The sequence below is a fragment of the Enhydra lutris genome, unplaced genomic scaffold (genome assembly GCF_002288905.1).
Source record: "Enhydra lutris kenyoni isolate GAN:26980312 unplaced genomic scaffold, ASM228890v2 scaffoldscaffold14, whole genome shotgun sequence".
Lineage (NCBI taxonomy): Eukaryota > Metazoa > Chordata > Mammalia > Carnivora > Mustelidae > Enhydra > Enhydra lutris.
In genome coordinates, this window is record NW_019154098.1 from 16,329,987 (window position 1) to 16,352,047 (window position 22,061).

The 22,061-nt window shown below is 40.6% G+C and overlaps 1 protein-coding gene across 3 annotated transcripts in view; it reads left to right on the forward strand.

The window, feature by feature from the left end:
• Positions 1-22,061, forward strand: part of LOC111146714 (TatD DNase domain containing 1) — a 39,150-nt gene that overhangs the window by 4,576 nt on the left and 12,513 nt on the right. For 2 of the 3 annotated variants that reach the window (XM_022502384.1, XM_022502382.1), the window contains exons 2-9: positions 5,711-5,776; positions 7,822-7,871; positions 10,777-10,840; positions 12,739-12,882; positions 12,985-13,027; positions 18,526-18,611; positions 18,703-18,743; positions 21,201-21,277. In XM_022502384.1, coding sequence (XP_022358092.1) covers positions 5,711-5,776; positions 7,822-7,871; positions 10,777-10,840; positions 12,739-12,882; positions 12,985-13,027; positions 18,526-18,611; positions 18,703-18,743; positions 21,201-21,277 — 571 coding nt within the window. The remainder of the gene's footprint in view (positions 1-5,710; positions 5,777-7,821; positions 7,872-10,776; positions 10,841-12,738; positions 12,883-12,984; positions 13,028-18,525; positions 18,612-18,702; positions 18,744-21,200; positions 21,278-22,061) is intronic. The other variant, XM_022502383.1, reaches the window with a different exon arrangement.

The following is a 22,061-nucleotide window of genomic DNA, read 5'->3' on the forward strand; positions in this document are numbered from 1 at the left end:
TGGATTCGGAAACTTGAGTTTCTTATAATTTTTATGTTTCACAAAGCCCTATTATTCTTTTGACTTTTTTCCCCCTAGCTATTAAGGAATGTGAAACCGTTTTTAGCTCAGGAGCAAACAAAAATAGTTGTCAGTCTGCCGTTGGCAACAGCTTGCCACCCCCCTGATCTAGCACATTTCTTCCCTTGTGGCGCTGTCTCGGAGAAGCACTGGCTGGTGGCCCCACAGAAGTCTGTCTTTAGGGTTTGTGTGATTGCTGTGCGCCGGTGTTAAGCTTGTCCTTTCATTTCCTGTATTTTCTGTGAAGTTGAAGTTCTATCTGAAGGCTAAGCAAATCTGAAATAATTTTAAGTGCCCTGTTTACTGTCCATTCATATCCCTAGACCCTAGGTGACGGTGATAGGACATGCTTCCCTGAGCCCAGTGAGGCGTCAGTTTGGGGATGTGGTTTTGGTTGCAAGTAGTTTTTTCTTTTCTTTTCTTTTTTTTTTTAAAGATTTTATTTATTTCACAGAGAGATCACAAGTAGGCAGAGAGGCAGGCAGAGAGAGAGATAGAGGAGGAAGCAGGCTCTCCGCTGAGCAGAGAGCCCGATGTGGGACTCGATCCCAGGACCCTGAGATCATGACCTGAGCCGAAGGCAGAGGCTTAACCCACTGAGCCACCCAGGCGCCCGGTTGCAAGTAGTTTTCCACTCTGTTTTGAGAAATAAAACTTATTAATACTGGAAGTGGTTTTTAACAGTAAAGCAGTTACTGCTTTTAAAGCCAGCCAGTTAAAGAAAAATTATGGAAAAGAAACATCACTGATTCTTACAAGATGACAGGCCACTAAATGTATGACTCCCTCAACTCTCCCCCATCAGAAGTCCTTTTCTTCTTTGTCTTTTTTTTTTGTATCCTACGCTCTCCTCCCATCTCTTAGGTTTTCAAGCTATTTCAAGCTAGAAATTGATTCTTATATACTGTTTACTTTTTTTTTTTTTTTTTTTTTAGTTTGTTGACAACACAAGTACTTGTGATAGGAACTTTTTTTTTTTAAAGATTTTATCTGAGAGAGCGCTCTTGAGCTGGCAGAGGGGCAGAGGGGGAGAGAGAGGAAAAGAGAATGTTAAGCCAACTCCATGCTGAGCATAGAACCCGACGTGGGGCTCAGTCTCACAACCCTGAGATCATGACCTGAGCCAAAACCAAGAGTCAGATGCTTAACGGACTGAGCCACCCAGGTAAGAACTTTTTAATTGGAAAGATAGTATTCCTTATTATAGCTATATTAGGACATTTTGAACAAGTTAAATGAGTAGGATTTTGAGTGGCTTTATTTTCATAGTTGCATCATGAGTTGGGTATAAAAAGATGGACTCACTTTGGCTATTGAATAGTGAATTGAGAGTGTTAACCACTGAAGGTGGTATGCCATGGTCGCTAATGTTGATGGAAATTCTGTGTGGTACTGGCACGTTCAGAACATATAGGGTGCACAGTAATAACAGTAAGTACATTTTATAAGGCTTTTATTGTGCAAAGTGCTTTCACATTGATTTTCCAGTTTGAGCTACATTTCATCCCTGGAAGGAGAACTGTTATGCCCTATTAGTAGGGAAACTGAGTCCCAGAAGGGCTGCTGATTTGGCCAACATCATTCAGTTTATTCATCATAATGCCAGGAATTCTGACTCCAGAGCCCATTCTTTTTCCATAACTGCATTTCCTCCATTTCATTGTATTTCTTGGGACGTGCTCACAAATTTACACTTCTGGTGATCGGTTTGAACTTTTCTTTGACCCATCCATAGTGACCTGTTAATGATCCTAACCACACTGCAGGTGTTTGCTGGTGAGTAGGTGGATGGGGAGTGGGAGGCCCAGAGGCCAGCCAGTATAGAAGAGGAGAACTTCTTAGAGAAACAGGAGTGACTCAGTGTCCAGAAGAACTTATTTGCCTCTGTAGAGGAGGGAAATCTTCCTCTTACCCTGTTAGGTTCTGTGGCTGGTTGAAGAATTAAACTGGCATCAGACATCAACAGAAGAAAAGCATAGACATTTTTTGTGGATATGGGAATCTTCAGAAGGAAAATGAAGCCCCAAAGAAGCCATTAGGCCCAAAAGCATAAGTGGCAACTTGATAAAAGGACTTAAGTTGTGGGACAATGACAAGGAAATGTATGGGGAAACTAATGGAAGATGAGGAGAGTTATTTGGGTCTGCTTGTACAGATTCATTTTGACGTTGACTCCGAGTCTGGTGATAACAATATTGCAATGATAACAATATTCTTCCATTCTTGATATAGGGAGGGTGTGTCTCATGGGAAATTTTATGACCTACTTTTAGTTACCATGGGGGGAGGGCAGAGAGGCTTGCCTGCATCTCCTCTTTTTCCAGTGCGTTCAGTTCAGAATAACTGGTATACCAAAGTGGCGTATTGGGGTGGCATGTTCTGACCCCCTTCACCAAACCTGACTAAGGTGAAACATTCTCTTCAAGGTAGAAAGCGGCTCTAACAACTGGCCAAGGAATACACTTCAAGCAAACCATATGTCCGAAAGAAAAGGGCGAAGGGCTATAAGTCTTGGAGCAGAGGGAAGAAACTGGTGGCTGAGCTGGTGTAGGATATCCTAAAGCCTAAGGCTCACCTGGGTCCAAAGCTGAATACAGACTTTGAACTCCACTGTGACTTAGGGCCTGAAGGACTGACCCACATCTAGAAGTGGGTTCTAAGAGGCAGTGGTATCACCTTGCATTGGCTTCAACCATATCAGCCTCAGTACAAAGTGCTGAAGAGTGATTCCACATCTGGTCCAGGGAGGGTTGAAACAAGGACATGGGAAGGCTTCAGAAATTGAGCCCCCAAGCTCATCTTCAATTTGCCTTTTAAAAATTATTTTATTATTTTTTAAAGATTTTATTTTATTTGTTTAAGTGAGAGTGAGGATTGGGCAGGTGAGAGGGAGAGGGACAGGGAAAAACAGACTCTGTAATGAGTGTGGAGCCTGGTGCAGAGCTGATCTCAGGCCCCTAAGACCGGGACCTGAGCCAAAAATCAAGAGTTGGACACCTGGGGTGCCTGGGTGGCTCAGTCAGTTAAGAGTCTGCCTTCAGCTCAGGTCATGATCTCGGGGTCCTGGGATTGAGCCCCAAGTCAAGCTCCCTGCTCAGCAGGAGTCTGTTTCTCTCTCTGTCCTTCTTCCCACTTATGCATGCTTGCTTGCAAGCTCTCTCTCTCTCTCTCTCTCTCAAATACATAAATAAAAGCTTTAAAAAAAAAAAGTTGGACACTTAACTGACTGAGCCACCCAGGCATCCCTCCATTCGCTTTTAAAATAAGTATCATAAATTTTACTTGCTAAATTTGCTTACTTTTGTTTCCTTTGTTTTTCAGTTTATATTCTAGTAAAGAGATTGTTTTGGAAAAATACTAATCTCTTTGTTGCACAAAGGGGAAATGAGTAGAAGAAATACAGACCCAAGTCTGCCCCTAACCATCATCCATGGTGGGTGATTGTAGATGGAGCCCTGTGAAGGATTTTTCTAGGCAGGAAAGCCTCTCCTCTTTTCCCTGGGTTCCCTTTCTCAGTCTGCCTCTTGCCCTATCTAGTTTCCTTTCCTTAATTGAAAAAAAAAAAAAAAAAGTAGATGCTGAATTCTTATGATCTGGGCCATTCCACTGACCCCATATTGTATTGATTGTAGTCCGTGTTCGTGTGTTAATGGTCCGTTAAAGGGTACGGGGTGTGAATTCATCTTCTACCCTCTACTGGCCTATATACTGTTGCTGAAATATCTGCCAGCTTTTTTGCATTGTGCCTTTCTTTTGCTTTTTCCAAATACCTGGACTACTCTCCCTACCATCTCCCATCCATCATGTCACGTCTGTCTTTGTGTGGAAGCAGCACAGTTACTGAGGGCCAGCTTGGCAGAAATCAGAACATTCCAAGAGGAAGCTGAAAGTAAGCAGAAGTAACATAAGGGTCTTTAGGCAGGCAGGTGTCCCCTGCCATCAAGAACTTGGAGATTCTCCTAGTGCTAAAGCTAAAGGGTGTGTATTTTAAATAAGGAAGGTATTATTATTATTTTTAAAAAAATATTTTATGTATTTATTTGCGAGAGAGTCAAGAAGAGCACAAGTGGGGGGAGAGGGAGAAGCAAGCTCCCCACTGAGCGGGGAGCCCAGTGTGGGGCTCCATCCCAGGACCCCGGGATCTCGACTCAAGCCAACAGCAGACGCCCAATTGGCTGAGCCACCCGGGTGCCCGATAAGGAAGGGGTTACTGTTGCCCGTGGCCAGTATGGTCTGACTTCACGTCCTGTTACTCCCCTGGTTCCCTTGCACTCTGCAGCAGGGTTTATCAAGAATGCAGTTGATGTTGGGGGTCAGAGAATCCCCTCTCTTGGGAAGCTGTCCTGTTCATTGTAGGTTTTCAGCAGGTCCTCTGGCCTGGACACCAGTGACTCCCTTCAGCTGCGCCATCTAGAAGTGAACACAGACGTTGCCAAGTGCTGTGCAGGGGGGTAGGTTAGAAGGAGAAGGAGCTGCAGGATGGCTCTCCACTAAGGACCACTGCTCTGTAGGCACGATTCTTCCTGTGCCTAGATACAGCAGGTGCCTACACCGGTCCATGCTGTCCATGCCCTTTCCGTCTGTCAGCTTGTAAGCTTGAGCTCTGTTAAAGATCCGGCTCTGCTGGGAGGCTTGTCTCGTCATCTTTGCCAAAACTGTTAATGCCCCCTTTCTGTGCTCCCAAGCACGTAGGAATTATTTATAGACTTAACACATTTAGCGCTCCTACTGTGTGGCAACCATTATGCTGGGTTTTAGGAACATAGGAATAAAGAAAAACCTTCTTGCCTTGTGTTGCTTAGTCCACCATATTATCACAAAGTGTATTTGTAGTTCCTGTAGCGACCATGAATTCCTGGAGGGCAGGGACCATGTGTTGGGTCTTAGTCCTTTCCCCTCACTCCTTACATAGTAACAACACAGACTTGGTCTTCATGGTATTTGGTGAATAATGAAATAATTTATTCTGTTCTCTGAATCTCTACTTACATTAGCCCAGTTCAGGTTCTTCTCATTGTAAATATGAGCTCTTGCCTGTTTCCAGATGAGATATACTGACTCCATTTGCCCCCCTTCAAATCCCACCTTCTCCAAAGATACCAGAATGAGATATCTTACCACCTCTGCTTACAAGCCGTCTGTGCTTCTAGTTGCAGCTGGTAGTTTAAAGATGAATGTCTGTAGCCTAGCTGGGTCTGGACTTCTCGGGGTGCTCCCTTCCCTCCATTTCTCTCCAGCAGCCAGAACAGCCAATAGCTGTCCGCAGTCACTGCAGTTTCCCTCTTCTACTGAGTGACTCTAACTTACCCTGTAAGATTCAGTTCAGAGATCCCTGCTTTCTGGAAACTTCTGAGCCCTCTACCAGACTAGATTGGGTATTCCTCATCTGTGTCCCACAGTGCCAGTGTCTACTTAAAATTATTTCTTCACGTTCTGTTAATGGGTCTGCCTTCCCAGTTCTGTAGTGAGTTTCTTGAGAGGTAGAATTCTGTCTTACTCATCTTTTTATCCCAGGTGTCTAGCACAGTGACAAGTGGTAGGCACTTAGATTTTGTTTGAGTGAGTGAAAAATTTAGTAACAGGAGCTTTTATTTAACATAGAAGTTTAAAATAGAAGCTCTTAATAATCATTTATTTTTGCTTTCCACAGATATCGGTATCAACTTGACAGATCCCATGTTCAGAGGAATTTATAGAGGAGTTCAGAAGCATCAAGGTAAATGTTTCTTTTATTAAGATGAATAGTTTTTCTATGAAGACAAGTTGTCTGCCTCAAGGAGATCATGAAGCATAATCCACTTTACAAGGGAAATATTAAGAGGATTTATTATGCATCTTAGATGCATATAGTTTTAAACTATAAACAAAGGGAAACATAAATAAGCTGCTTGGGTAAATAGCAACCAGGAGCATTCGTAAAGCACCTGTAATGACAGTGTTACCAAGGCCTCCCTCTCTGAGGAAGTTTATCATTTCAAATAGAGAAATGCATAAAAGCCGAACAACAGTTGATGTCTAATTACTCTTTTAAGCATTGAACATTAGGGTGCATAATTTAAAAATCAGGTACAGTTGAACTTGACTGTAGTACCTCGTCTTTTGGAAATGTCCAGCTGAGTGACAAAAGTGGGTCAGAAGCAGGCGGGCTGCTGCCCAGCTTCCCTGTCTTGCCTTCCCCCTTTCCTCCAAGTCCTGCCAGAGCCCAGATGCCTGTGGCGTGGGTGTGGGTAGACAGTAGTTTCTCAGAGGTTGATGGAAAGCTTAGCCAAAAGCAAAATGGCTTGTATTTCTCATACAAGTTCATTCAAAAAGCGTATTTCGTCAGCTGAGGCAAGGAAGCAGTAAGTGATGGTGACAACATGTTTTTGAAAGGAGAATTTCTCCAATAAACTGGTTTCTAAATATTGTCTCAAAAATTACTGTACTTGTTATTATGTAAACGCAAACATGAAAATTTGATTTTGTGGTCTGGGTGAAGTGGAACTGCACATTCCAACAGTGAAGTCAGAGCTGATTTCACTGCTTCTAGGTGACACCAAGTGAAAGCCTCTAAAAACTGGGAGTGTCAGGTACCACTTTACAGAAGAAAGTTCAGCGTTAGCTTTCGTAAGCCTTACCTCAAAACTTACCTTTTCTCCTCCATTTAGAAGTTCAGGTAATGTTTTTGCTTTACGTTTATAAGATGAATAAAGATTGAATAAATTATAGTCTGATTTTCATGCCCTTGTAGCACTTAATAGATTTCATGCTCTGTGACTCTATGTATGTGTGTGTTTATGAAATAAGTTTTATTGTCGTCAGTATCAGTAGGACCCTGGTTTATAATATTTAGCAAAACTAGTTGTCTTAGTATAAGTTCACTAATTTGATAGTTTTTGTCTAAAAAATTTTATAGCTATTCTAGAAATAATTGGATTCTAACTAAATTTACTGTGGTAATTAAATATGAAATTAATTGGATTTTTATGATAGAATTGTTTGATTTTTGCCATCCATTTACCTCAGGCCTCTTAAAGCTTGTTGTTACTTAATAAGATATTTGAGGGGAAAAGCAAAAAACTGTCAGAGAAAATAAAAATTATTCTTCCTCAGTGGGAATGGGAATTACAGAAATACAGCATTAACTGCAATTTACAAAGAGGTCTTTGGGAGGCATTACAGATATATTTTGAAAGGCTGTAGTAAAAATAATCATTTTTTTTTTTTAAAGATTTTATTTATTTGACAGAGATCACAAGTAGGCAGAGAGAGAGAGGAGGAAGCAGGCTCCCGGCTGAGCAGAGAGCCCGATGTGGGGCTCGATCCCAGGACCCTGGAATCATGACCTGAGCCGAAGGCAGAGCCTTTAACCCACTGAGCCACCCAGGTGCCCCCCAAAATAACGATCTTAATGATCGTTTTATTTTTATATAAAAAAAATACAGTGCCAACAAGTTTCGAACTTAAGGCAAGTGATTTAAATGATAGTGAGCAAATTCACCTTTGGTTTGAATCTCCTGATTTTTGTCACTCTTCTCCCTTTGGTCAACAGAATAAAATATAATTAAATGGATAACTAGGCATCTAGTTTGCCTTATATGGGTTTCTTTTCTTTTTGGGTTATTGCTTTATTATTATTATTATTATTATTATTATTATATGTGTACTCAATATTGATCTGGTAAATATAATTGTTTCTTTGTAATTTTCTTTCAAGAAGGGATAAGTAAGTGAAAATTTTTTTTTACCAGGTTTTCTTAATGTGGGGTTTGCTTTTTACAGATGATTTACAAGATGTAATAGAGAGAGCTGTCCAGATTGGTGTTAAAAAGGTAACTTTTTGTTAAGTTTTTTTAAAAAATTAAATTCTGGTTAAGATACTGTAGAATAGAAGAGAAGGAGCTCATGCCACGCTTGACATTTGGGGATATGTATTGTCAACAAGTAATATTAGTAAGTAAATGAAGTAAAACATCAAAACTTAAGTGACACAAGCCTTATGCTTAGTTCTTTATGTGAGCAGAAGTGTGGTAAATGGCAAAGTCTCCTTGATAAAAGTGTTTAAAACCTATTTTAATTATCAGGCTTCTCAAGATGCACTCTTAATAAATTTTATAACCTAACTTAGCATTTGTTAGAACTCAGCGGGTATCAGAAAGACCTGTATCCATCACCAAGTTTAGCTTTTACAGTATGAATATACCTTTTTGAACAACTGAGAAGACACTTTAATTTTTACAGTACTAACTTGATTATCAGGATAATTCTACTTTTTTAAGAGAGTTCTAAGCAAATGAATATTAGCTCTGTGTCAAATTCTCTGAATAGATACTTGTTTTTAATTAATATTTAAAAAAAATACCAAGCTAGCCCACATATGCACACGTAAGGTTAAGTTCCCCAGTGTGGTGTCAGGAGACTTGGTAGCTGTGGCTTCTAAGTTGAATTACCTCGAGTAAGAGAGGACCCTGCTGGCTCCTGAGTTCCGCGGTCCCAGCTCTGCGCTGTGGTCTCTGTTCACCGTGATAAGAAGGGATAAACGTTCCAATATTCATTTCTCATTATGCATTCATTCCCTGCTTGGTAAATCACTTCATAAAATGCTTTTCTGCAGACTCCGAAATACCAACCTCCTGAATTTTCATGTGTCAGCCATGAGTAGTTTAATCCTAATTTAATCCTAGCATTTGAAACATACACACTGATGTCTCGGATGTGCTTCCTAATTGGAATCTAACTTAGTGTCCTGCAGTTACGTTGTAGTAATGAAAAGCACAGTTATGGCTGCACACCCCTGGGTTTCAGCCCCAGCTTCGTTCTTCAGAACTTCGTAACATGGGTGCTTCTCTCTCTAGGCTTCAGTTTTCGCATCTGTAATTCGAGAATGATAATAATGCCTAATTAAGGGAGTTGTTGTGAGAGTTAAATAAAACTGGAGTACAAAGCACATGGTATTGTACCTGTGTAAATACCCTTTTCTCTATCAGGTTTATGGTGGAAGTCACCATCATCCTAGTATCATCATTGTGACCTGGGAGGGGAAATTACGTCCTCTAGCCTTGTCCTCATTTTTTCATCTATTTGGGAAAGTTATAGATAAAATAAAAGGTAGACTTGAATAGGAAATATTTTACAGAATTGAAATACTAGATGAGGGCACCTGGTTTTGTATTAAAGAATTAGGTGGTGTTAGTAAACAGTCACGTTCTCTCAATATTTTTTTAATATCTTAACACCGTTTGTTTTACAAGCAGTTGAGCATTTAATAATGGCTGCGCGTTCCCTGAATAGATACTCAGGGCCTATTATATTAGAAACTTAGGTTGCTCTGTGAAAACATCTATTCATCTTTTGCACTTCCTCCTGTTTTCTCTTGAGGCCCGTACCTAGAAGAAATTCTTCATTTTAGCTCAGTGAGGCATTTGAAGGGAGATGCTTAAAAAAATCTACGTCAGCGTGCTTAGTTCGTCCCTTCTTTCGAAGGACGGATGCTTCAGCAGCACTGCCTCAGTAGCCGGCACCCACACATTGCTCTTTGTAACATTCTCCTTTTAATACCGTCGTTCTCACAGCTGGGGGACCCGGAGGGCTATGTCTTTAGAAGCCTGCTTTCTGCCAGGAGCCATACATTTCCTTACAGAGAATTCAATATGTGTTAATTCAGCGATGGTCAAACTTTTGGTCTCAAAACCCATTCCCGTTCTTTAATATTCCTGAAGACCCAAAGAGTTTTTCTCTTTGTGGGTTTTATTTGTTAATATTAAAAATTAGAACTAAGAAGAATATAAAATATCTATTAACAGGGGTGCCTGGGTGGCTCAATGGGTTAAAGCCTCTGCCTTTGGCTCAGGTCATGATCCCAGGGTCCTGGAATCAAGCCCCACATGGGGCTCTCTGCTCTGCAGGGAGCCTGCTTCCTCCTCTCTCTCTCTGCCTGCCTCTCTGCCTACATGTAATCTCTGTCAAATAAATTAAAATCTTAAAATACATATATATATATATATATATATATGTATCTACTAACAATAAACCATTATATAACTAGCATATTTTTATGAAAAATAAGTATTTTCCAAACCAAAAAATTGTAGTGACGTGAGTGGAATTGTTTTGTCTTTTTTTTTTTTTAAACATGTCTTGAATGTCTGGCTCTTAATAGAAGACTCCAGAACTTGGGTATCTGTTTTTGCAGTCAGTCTGTTGTGCTATTACCCATCATGAAGCCTCTGGAATATCTCCTTGCACCCTTGGGGCCGAGTGAGAGTGAAAAAGGCAAATAGCATCTTAGAATTATTATGAAAATAGTTTTGCCCTCACATTCACCAGGGGGTTCTGGGACCACACTTGGAGAACTGTTGAATTAATAAACACTACTGAATCTTCAATTTAGATGAACAGAATTCTAAATTCAGAAGTCTTTAGTTATTCAGTCTTTCATAATGTGATCTCTGTCCTTAAGGAGCTCTTGATCTAACAGGAAAAACAGACATGTGAATCCATTTTAGTGGGTAGTAGTGATAAATTCTGTGTTGTATTTATGCTTGTGTGTGTGAAGAGGGGTGGTCGGGGACCACTCGAAATAGGAGATGACCTTTCAGCCACATTTTAAAGGAAGGATAAGTGTGTGATAGTCAAAGAGAGAGGAGCATTCTGGAAAAAGGCAGCAAGAAGGCATGTTTGGGAAACTGTTGTTGATGCCCTGTTCAAGTAGGCTTATTTTCTTTCTTTCTTTTTCAGTTCATGATTACAGGTGGAGATCTGCAGGACAGTAAAGAGGCACTGCATTTGGCACAAACAAATGGTATCTTCATACTCCTTTTACCCCAGCCCCCTACCCACCCGAAATACGAGCTGAGTTATTTTGAAGAAATCTTTCTAAAAACTGCCTCAGGTGCAATACAATGGATTGTGACTGTGGAAATAACAGGAAAACAGACTGATTGCCATGAGACATGATTAAAATGAAGGAATTCTGAGTACCCACCGGTGTATCAGATGTTTGCTTAAACCCTCTCTCTCACATACTTAACCATTATTTTGATTATTTATTTTTTTTTTTAGGTTAATGAGAGTTAAGTTCACTGGGTATACAGTTAGCCTCACATATTCCTGATGTAAGATTTTTCTATGTTGTAATGTGCTTAAGTTGCTTTTTATTTAAACTTTGTGAAGGATCATTTATTAAATATTTATCATGCAGACCATTGTTTTAGGACCCCAGGAATGCAAGTAATAATATATAATCTCTCTGCTCACTTTATGTTCATGCATTTTGCAATTATTTAAAATCTGTGAAGTTTTAGAATTGGTTCCTAAGGAAATCCTAGTTACAGAAAACCTCTCCTTATCTGGTATTCATTTTACCTAACTTATTTTGGTTTTGGGTTTTGGCATGCATGCTTCTTGTGCTAGACATTGAAGAATTAGGCATTCCATGTTATTTTTCAAAATACTGATTTACTTACTAAAAGTTAATTTTTATGGAAATCTTTCTAAAATGCATACTTCTCTTCAGGATCCACTAACACTTTTTTTTAGTGATTAAGGTAAAAGTAGTCACCTTCCCAGATGCCTCTGGGGATATAAGAATCTTGTCTTCCATACTTTTTATTCTTGAAGAGATACACTTTTAAACGTTCTTGAAGCTCCCTTGTCAGCCTCTTCACTCCTCTTCCCATACCTGTGTCCCCACAGCTTTAAAACTAATGCCTCCTTTTATATGTAAACATCTGCAGGAGAGGCTGAAGAAGGCTCCCCGCCTCTCCTGGGCTTCAGGGCCAAGCCACTCAGAAGCCCTTTTTGACTTCATACTTGTGTTCCATGCAGTCACAGCTAGCATGATCTCCAAATAAGTGAGCTTTATTTTTTATTGGAAAAACAAATCCCGGGGCGTCTGGGTGGCTCCATCAGTTATACATCTGTCTTTGGCTCAGGTCATGATCCGAGGGTCCTGGGATCAAGCCCTGGTGTTGGGCTCCCTGCTCAGTGGACAGAGAGCTTCTCCCTCTTCCTCTGCCCCTCCCCCCATGCTCGCTCTTAAGAAAATAAAAAGAAAAAAACAGATTCTCTTTCCATCTCTTTAAGTCACCCTTTTTGTTTGTTTTATTTATGTATTTGACAGAGACAGCAAGAGAGGGAATATAAGCAGGGGGAGTGGCGAGGGGAAGGAGAAGCAGGCTTCCCCGCTGAGCAGGGAGCCCCATGCAGGGCTTGGGCTCCATCCCAGGACCCTGGGATCATGACCTGAGCCGAAGGCAGCCACTTAATGACTGAGCCACCCAGGTTCCTCTAAGTCACCTTTTTTAAGGGGAAGAAATATATTTTGTTATGTTAAATACATGAAACAAGACAGTGATGTGAATAGTGAATATAAAAGATATAATTAGGTTGTGACATTTCATTCTCCAAGAAATTGTTTTATTTTCCATTCTGCAGGACTCAGTAAATACCAAACTTTGGAAAGTTGAATTAATTCTTTTTACCAATATGTTAAAGGCAATTTTCATATTCATGTCCTGCTTTGTTAAGCTATTCCAAAAATTATCATATGATTAACCATATGCGGTTCTTGTAGTTAAAATAGTTTATGGCTATTATTAAAAATTAACCAGTTGAAATTATTTGTTCTATCATTTTTGCATATTAAGTATAATATGAAAAATATTTTGAAAATAATCCTAAGACATTATTTTGTGCTAGATATGTTTTTCAGTACAGTTGGATGTCATCCTACAAGATGTGATGAATTTGAAAAGAATGACTCTGATCTTTACTTAACGGAGTTGTTAAATCTTGCTGAAAACAATAAGGGGAAAGTTGTAGCAATCGGGGAGTGTGGACTGGGTAAGTGCCAACCCAGCCCTGTTAGAGTGACTTTGAAAGTGATTTGTTATGTACAAGTTAATGAGTTGTTATTTATTTATTTGTTTATTTTGTCTTTTAAAGATTTCGACCGACTACAGTTCTGTCCCAAAGATACTCAGCTCAAGTAAGGAAATTTTTTGACTTTAGTAATTATCGTAAAATCAGAAGAGTGATTTTTTTAAAAAATAGGTTTTATTTGTTCAGAATGTAGTTGGATTAAGCATCAGGATTAAGCATTTTCCCTTTATATATCAAAAATGAAGTGAAAAAAATTCCATGCATACTTGCATGGAATTCATAAGGGATGGAAGCATCTAGTTCCTAACTGATTAACCATCTAACTTAATTTTAATGGTAGAAGTTAGGGATGAGTTTTACATGATGGAGATTTTTGTTGTTCTTTTTCTCATGCTTGTATTCATGCAGGAACCATTCCAATGGAATGATTTAAGAGCAGTAATTTAAAGGATTTGAGAGCAAGGGGTAGTAGAAGGAGATTATAGAATCAATCACCAAAGTAGGAAAAACCTACTCTTGCTGGGCTCTGGATATTGTCAGCTTAGAACGTGAGGGTCTTTTCACAGGAGCCATGTGGAGAGTGGGAGCTTCTCAGAAAACTCGAAAGTTTCCAACCTTTGTAGACTTCCTACAACCCACGGCCTATACGTTTTAGTTGGAGCTCCTGTCAGCACACCGGGGTAGTATGATAGGCCAAAAAGAAAAAGTAGCTCATAGACTTAATTTAAGTCTATTAATGAGCATTTTGTTGCATTTCAGAAACAATGTATTTGTTATCTAGGTGATAGAACATTAGACTAAATCCTCTCAGAGCTGTTCAGTGATGTATGATGCTGTGGTTTTCCGGGACAGTCACCTGATGACCAGGAGGATTATTAAATCCTAAACCTCTCTTGACTATCATTTTTATAGGTCACTCACTTACCTTAAAAGTTCACATACTCACATTTAAATTGAAAAATAGTTGGCTGCTTGAGTTTGGTAGGTGAAGCCCACAGATCTTAATTCCTCCACCTTAGAGTCTGTGTTTGGCCAAGATGAACATCGCGAGGCAGACAGATGGCGTGGGGTGTGACAGTGGTCCTGTGGCTGTAGGACTTTGATCCACATGCATTCAGACTGATTCTAAAATGCAACCTACATACTTGAAACTCAATTTTTTTGTCTTAATGAAAACATTGATAGTTCTGTCTCACTGCTCTGAGGATACTCCCACCATTACCTTAAGATCAGAACTTAAAACAGTACGTATAGCAGGATGTCGTTTATGCTTGAACACAGATGCCAGGTGCCGGGGTAGTAATCTGTACTAAGAGTTTAAACTCAGTACTCGTTCAGTACACGATTACCAAGTGCCTCCTCAGTGTAATACAAAGAATAGGCTTGGTTCTGATGCCTTTATAGATAAGAGAGGACATAAGTAATTAAAATGGGTTGGAAAATGCTAACACAAGGTGTAGGAGAGCAGGGGGAAGGACTTTCTGGGGGAGTCAGGGAAGGCTTTGCTAATAAGGTGAGGCGATGTGAGCTAGACGTCTTCCAGAGGAGATAAAGCTAAGGACAAACTAAAGTATGGTTTAAAAGATTTTAAAAAGATGGGCAGTTCATTTTGAGATTTTAAATTCTAAAACATCAAATGATTTAGTAAAAAAACCACAGCAGTAGGAATCCCATTTGGTTTGTTGTTAAGAAAACAAATATCCCTCCCCACGCCGCTCCCACCTCCCCACGCCCTGTCCTCTGCGGAAGCTCCCTCCCTGCACACACAGTGCTCTGTACTTGTTTCAGCATTTCTCACATTGTCCCGGAATACATTCCGTCCCCCCTTCCTGTCCCACAACAGACTAGTGTCTGAGTTCTCTGGGGGCATATACCCAGCCTCACTCGTGCTGTCGCGCCCATAGCACTGTGCACGGTACTCTCAGTGCCTGGCGGGTACTCCATAAATGTTCACTGAGTTTTTCATAAGGAGAAAGGGTCTTTTTGATTCCTGGAGAGCAGCGTAGAGTAAAAAGCCTATAACTTGGCTTTTACTATTGGATCTTTTCTTGGAAGAATTTCGATTTTGAGCTGTTCTTTATACCATCTGAGACAACCAGAGTATGATTTGGTGTTCTTGTTGTTGTTTTAAGTAAAAATGCAGTCAGGAAAAAGATGTATGAGAAGAGGAAAAATAGAAAATGGTGTGATGGATTAGTAGGCAAGACAGAACTGATGTGCAGTAGACACAATGGCCAAAGAATACCGAGGCCTGCTGGTAAGTGAGGCGGATTGTAACTGTGTGGAGTAGTTCTCGGAGAATTGACAGCTTTGTGTTTGAACCCTAATTGCCATTTGGTGGCTGTGTGTCTGTTTGTAAATCTCAGTTTCCTCATCATTGAAATGGGGATAATACTGCCTACCTGTCTCAACATCTGGTATGTAAAGCGCATCATAGTAACAGACTTGGCGCAGTTAGTGCTCCAGAAATTGCGACTGTGGTGGTAATCTCAGAAGTATTTTCATCCTAAAGAAAATACAGACTATCTTTTTCTTTGGGGTTTTTGAAAAGCATTTTTTAAAGAGCAAAAAACCCAAAAGGCATGAAAATAAGGAATAAGCCGGACTTTGCTGTGGAAGGGTTACCCTTGAAGCCTGTTCTGTCTATTCAGTGTCTACCCTGTGCTCCATCCCCTTTTGCTGCAAGTTTAGAGCTCAGTTCACTTGAGTGGGAAGAATTTGCTGTGGGATTTTTCCGGGGCTTTAAAATGTTAATACTGTGCAGGTCTGTTTTGGAAAAAGAAATCCAACCTCAGACAAGATTTCAAAAGAACCGTTTGGGGATTTAGGGAACCCCAGCGATGAGAGAGTGAGGCTGTCCTTGCCATGGGCCAGTCCAGAGGCTCTGGGCTTTTGGGAGTTGCCTCAGTCTTAATTACTAACAGCTATTCGCAAGCTGACCTTTTCAAGCCCTTGTCCTCTGCTATTGTTGACCCTCAAATGTAAGAAGCAGTTATACAGGCAAAAGCAAATTACAGCTTCACTAAAATGAGCAAATCTAACTCAAGTAAGCAGCGCTTTTCATTTATGAACTAAGAGAAAAAAAACAGTAAAAGAAGCAGAGAAATCTCTTGATAAGGGCCAGTTTCTGCTGCTTGTAACTTACGCTATTTCTCGTTAGGATGGTGGGTTTTTTTCTTTAAAGACAACAGGTACTTCATGTCAAGCCCTGGTTATCCTCAGTCTGTGTCATTAGGAATAGTTGGCCTCCTTAAGACACCTAGCTAGCTTGAGTGTATGGACCTTTCTTTTCTCATATGCAGAATAATGGAGGCACGTTGCTTGAACATCTGTTATTTTCATAATTTGTACTTTTGCCTGCTGTGATGGGCAGGCTTATTCCCAAGGGGATCATTAGATTTTTGTAAATCTGTGGCTCAGTTGTGTGGCTTTGTACATAGAATTGTGTGTGAAAGAAACGATCCGCGTAGATGGGGAGCGTGAAGCGGAGAGTGTGCAGTGTGTAGCCAGAAGCCAGATCCATGGTAAAGTTTATGTAATGACTGGAGCACACTTCGTTGCTGACATTTCAGTTACTGTAGAGGTTATGGAAATAGTGACTTTTCTTTAAAGATTTCATTTCTGTTTCCTGCCCTGTGAAATTTCAGCACTTTGTTAACTAAAATTATTTTTGCTTACTGTAGCCCAGCAGAACCTGAAAAGGTGATTTAAAAGCCTAAACACTGGGTAATAAAGACAAAAAAACCCACCAAAATTATGAAAACTCCTTAAGAAGTGCACTTATGTGTCTAATTTGAAAATTTAGCATTTCAAGAGGACAAAGGGGTACTCCAGGAAAATGGTTGTCTTGTATTTCAAGGGGATAAGATAGAGGAATAGACAGCAAAAGAGATTTAAACTAAACACCAAGAAATTATTCCCTAAAATTAAGGTGCCTAGTAGAGGTAAACGCCTGTAGGAAAATAAGACCCTTTACTCTCTGTAACTCCTGTTTCATTTGAGCTGCATGACCATGAGTGAGAATGAGTGAGCCCCGTGCTGAGTGAGAACGCCGGGAGCACGCACCATGTTACATCTGGCTATTTTCATTATGCTGTGGAACCAGAAGAAGCTTCTTGGAAATGTCACAACTTTTAGTCATTTTGGCTGAGACCTGGAATTCGAGCACTCAGTTTCTGGGTCCAAGTTTGTTACAGTGTGTTGTGATTTTGGATGAGGTCGTACATCCTCTGGCACCAGCTCTTGTCCTGTTCAAGGGTTATTTTGTGGATCAGATGAGATAATGGTATGTGGCACTTGAAAAACCTTTTTATAAAGTACTCTCTAAATACTCACAAATGTCATTTTATTTATTTATTTTTTAAGATTTTATGTATTTAGGGGCGCCTGGGTGGCTCAGTGGGTTAAGCCTCTGCCTTCGGCTCGGGTCATGATCTCGGTGTCAGGCTCTCTGCTTGGCGGGGAGCCTGCTTCCTCCTCTCTCTGCCTGCCTCTCTGTCTACTTGTCATCTCTCTCTGTCAAATACATAAAATCTTAAAAAAAAAAAAAAAAGATTTTATGTATTTATTTGACAGAGAACACAGCAGGGGGAGCGGCAGGCAGAAGGAGAGGGAGAAGCAGGCTTTCCACTGAGTGGGGAGCCCGATGTGGAGTCAATCCCACAACCTTGGGATCATGACCTGAGCTGAAGGCAGACGTTTAACCGACTGAGCCGCCCAGGTGCCCCACGGCTGCTATTTTATCGTGTAGTTTTTATATCTTTGAAAAATAGAATGTTTCAGTTTTTGTGCTATTTATATTTGTCTACTAAATCCCTGCATCTAGTGGTAGTAATTCCTTGTATAACAGAACACGGAAAACACTGAGTATAAAGCTGTGCCAGGCCCCTGGCTGCAGCGAACTGGCCTCCATTGATGGTGCTCAGCCAGCTCTCAGCGCAGGAGGCTGCTGGTGTGCTCTTCCCTTCCAACACATGCCGCAGGGAAGGGATCCCACGGGTGATGGCAGAGTATCTGCTTCATTTGCTGGGTTTGGTGGGAAAACCTATTTAAAAGTAATCATTTGAGGGGCACCTGGGTGGCTCATTTGGTTAAGTGTCTTCCTCCAGGTCAGGTCATGATCCTAGTTTTCTGGGACTGAGCCCTGTATCAGCCTCCTTGCTCCTCCTTCTCCCTCTCCTGCTACCTGTCCCATCCCCTACTCGTGCTCTCTCTGGCTGTCTCTCTCTCTCTCAAATAAATGTGTAAAAAAAAAAAAAATAAGTAATTATTTGAGGAACAGCTCCCATCACTGGAAACATAAACATTATAGCTATTTCTAGTGATCAGTAGTAAAGTGCTACCTAATTTACCCAGTAGTTATAATGGAAAGCTAACCAACATTTTTGAAAAAAATTTTGTAATCCCAGAAAATGATGTGTCCTTTTCAGGAAGTTGTGTGTTATAAAAGCCTTTGACTAAGCCAGATGTGTTTTAAATGTCTGAATTCACTACTTCTGTCCCGTAATCTCAAGATAATAAAAGTCCTTTAACTTAAAAATATTTAACAATTATTTTTTTCACACTAAAATAGAATTAACAAGGATTTTTTTTGGCATCCTACAGATACTTTGAAAAGCAGTTTGAACTGGCAGAACAAACAAAATTACCAATGTTTCTTCACTGTCGGAACTCACATGCTGAATTTTTGGGTGAGTTAAAGCTAAAATCTCATTTAGAATTTAAGAATTTGCAGAAATCAAGCAAGGTATTAGCCAACAGTTGTTTGTTTTTAATTCACAGACATAATGAAGAGACACAGAGACCGGTGTGTGGGGGGAGTGGTAAGTAGAAGAGTTGCCCAGAAGCTTCCTTGTTCCTCGGGTTGTGAAGTAATTCAGGGATCAGCAGTCAGTGTTCCTCCCCCTCTTACTGAAGGACGCATGTTTACCTTAGAATCTGTGGGCCAGATGCGATACATAAGTCACACGGATTTAATTATATTTATTTTGTTCAAAGTACAAGAATGATAGAGTTTGGTTCACAAGAAAACCCCGTGAATGAACTCGTGTTTCAGGAGCGTGGGTGATGGTCTTTTTCTCTGCCTCTTCCATCAGCCGTTCTTCAGTGGTTTTCACTTGAAATTCTGAGCAGGGTATACACTGATTTTAATATTTTAATTCTCACTTCAGTTTTGCCTTCTTAATTTCTTGTCCACTCTACTCATTTGCTGTTAACCACTCTGATCCGAGACCCCTCCTTTCTGTAATGTGCTTCTACTTTAAACATTTCTGTGTGGTCATTTCAGTCAGTTCCCATAAATGTTATCTGCCCTAGCTCAGGCATCCAAAGCAGTGTTTTTTAAGTCTTTTTTGGATTATGGGTTCTTTTGAAAATCTGCCTCAGAAAAACTCTCTGATGCATACATTTTCACCTCTAATTTTAAGAGCAATTCACTAGTCTCTAGCAGAAAAGCTATTACCCAGCTCTGTAAAATCAGTCCTACTAAGTCCAAGTAAGGAAAGAGGAAATGGCACTTAGACTTACTGTACCTACTCCCTGTGGGTATCATACTGTATGCCCGCACTGTGCTGCTGAGTGTCCTCTGTATTCTCCCAGGTTTGGAGCCCTGCTTCGTGTCTCACGGACTGCTAGCGATCATGTTTTCTGCACTGCTGTGCACTTTTGTATCTGTAGTTTACTGACCCTGCAGTTTATCCTTTGGGAACTGAGAGAGGCTTAGAGGCTCTCATTAATGCCCTTGGGATTAATGGTTCTACCTCTTAGCCCATTTTTTTTATTTCTAAAGAATTTACTTAACAGCAACAAATCCAACCTAAATGTTTGACTTTTTTCAAAAAAAGATATTGCCTGGCTGGCTCAGTGGGTAGAATGTGTGACTCTTGATCTTGGGGTTGTAAGTTCAAGTCCCACACTGGGTGTAGGAATTACTTGGGAAAAAAAAAAAAAAAATCACCGAATAAAGTATAACTAATTTTCTGAAATGGTTTATGAAGAGTCTTATTTAAAATTATTTTGATGTTAATGGAGGATATATTTTCTAGTCAGCTGCAAATGCTGAGGGGAAGAACAAACTCTTCTGGGCAGCTGTATAACATGGTTCTGTTTTTGAGAAGCCTGTTTTTCGTAATGGATTTGGGACTCTGGTTGCTGTATGAATGCATTAATGACATCACTTGTTAGGTGTGTGTGTTTATTTTTATAAAAAGATTTATTTATTTGAAAGAGCATGCACATATCAGCAGGGGAAGGGCAGAAGGAGGGAGAGAATTCCGAGCAGACTCTGCACTGAGCCCCAAATGGGGCTTGCCCCCATGACCCATGAGATCACGACCTGAATTGGAACCAAGAGTTGGCTGCTTAACTAACTGAACCACCCAGGTGCCCCCACTTGTAGGTGTATTTAAAGAAGTAATGCTTTTTTGTTTGTTTTTTAAAGATTTTATTTATTTGACACAGAGAGATCACAAGCAGGCAGAGAAACAGGCAGAGAGAGAGGGGGAAGCAGGCTTCCTGCTGAGCAGAGAGCCCGATGCGGGGCTCGATCCCAGGACCCTGAGATCATGACCTGAGCCGAAGGCAGAGGCTTAACCCACTGAGCCACCCAGGCGCCCCTAAAGAAGTATTGTTAAGTGTGGTTTTGATTACACAAATATGTTCAAAGTGTGAAAAACTATGCTTTAATCCCTATAGCTTTGAAGGAGAACACCATCTTGCTCCTTTCTGCCTCCTGAGATACTACTGTATAACAGTTCACGTTTTTTTTAGTGACATTCTTACAACTCTTGATTGATCTTCTTAAAACTTGTCCTCTTAAGTCATCTCTCTTCTAGAAGAAGGTAGCCCATAACATAAAAATTGAACATTTTAAGATACACTTTACATGGTTTTATAACATTTTTAACTTCATGCTTTTGCTTTTGCATTTTTAACTTCATGCTTCATGCTTTTGCATGAATTCAAGCCTCAGTGAGGATGGGGCTCCCAGCGCCAGTCCCCTTCCTGGCGGCGCTGCGGGAGTGCTGGAGCAGAGCCATCAGGCAGCCAGGGACAGAAGTTCTAGGCAGCCTTCTCCCCTCTTGCCTCACATCAGGGGGGATGTTGACCCATTTTAATTGTGAGATTGGATTTGAAAATAAAAACCATAGGGGCCACCGCATGTGAAATGCTCTGATCCAAAAAACCCTAATGCATCTCTGCTTCTGCTTAGAAAGTTATTGGTGTCATTTAGGATTTTAAAGGAAAATTAATTAAATGAAATTCTACCTGTATGTCCTTAGGTACATTCCTTTGATGGTACGAAGGAAGCAGCCGCAGCCTTGGTTGACTTGGATCTCTATATAGGATTTAATGGTTGGTAGGTCCTTACATTTGTTTTATATTAAGTAGACTCCTTGTTCTATAGTGAATTGCAGATATGGATTTAAATGTATTTGTTTATCACATTGATCTTGGCCTGTGAATTTCTGTACATATGTGAGAAGTTAAATGATGCTATTCCTGCAAGTAAAAAACTCCATTACTCCTTTCAGTTAAAACTTGAAAGTTATAGGGCACCTGGTTGGCTCAGTTGGTAGAGCATGCGGCTGTTGATCTTGGGGTGGTGAGTTCAAGCCCCACTTTGGTCACAGAGCCTACGGAAAACTTGCAGGTTGTACACTAACCCGGCATCGCAGTTACAGAAAACAGTTTTGTATCCAGATCAACAGCTTGGCTTTCTCTAGCAATGCAGTCGATTCTCGGGTCATTTTATCCCTTTAAAACATGCACGTTTGCAGCATTGTGTATGCATGTACACAAGTGATGTCTGCCCTTATGACATAATCATTTCATAGATGTATGTAGGCCAAGACAGTGAGGCTCTCAGAAGTTAAGAAACCGGTTTAAAGTAACTGATAGCGTGAGAACCAGTGTCTTCTGCCTCCATGCTCGCTGACCTTCCTGCTGGTACACCACACTAGCCTGTGTAAGCCCAGTGTTGTCAGCTGGCCCCGCTGGGTCCCTGGGCTGTCCCTCCCCGGGGTTTCGTTCCTTTAAAACTACCACTTAGCTGACTGCATTATTTTTTACTAAAATATCTCCTCGGGGAAATAGAACCATGAAATTATTTGCTATGGAGTTCAGATTTATTTATATGTCCT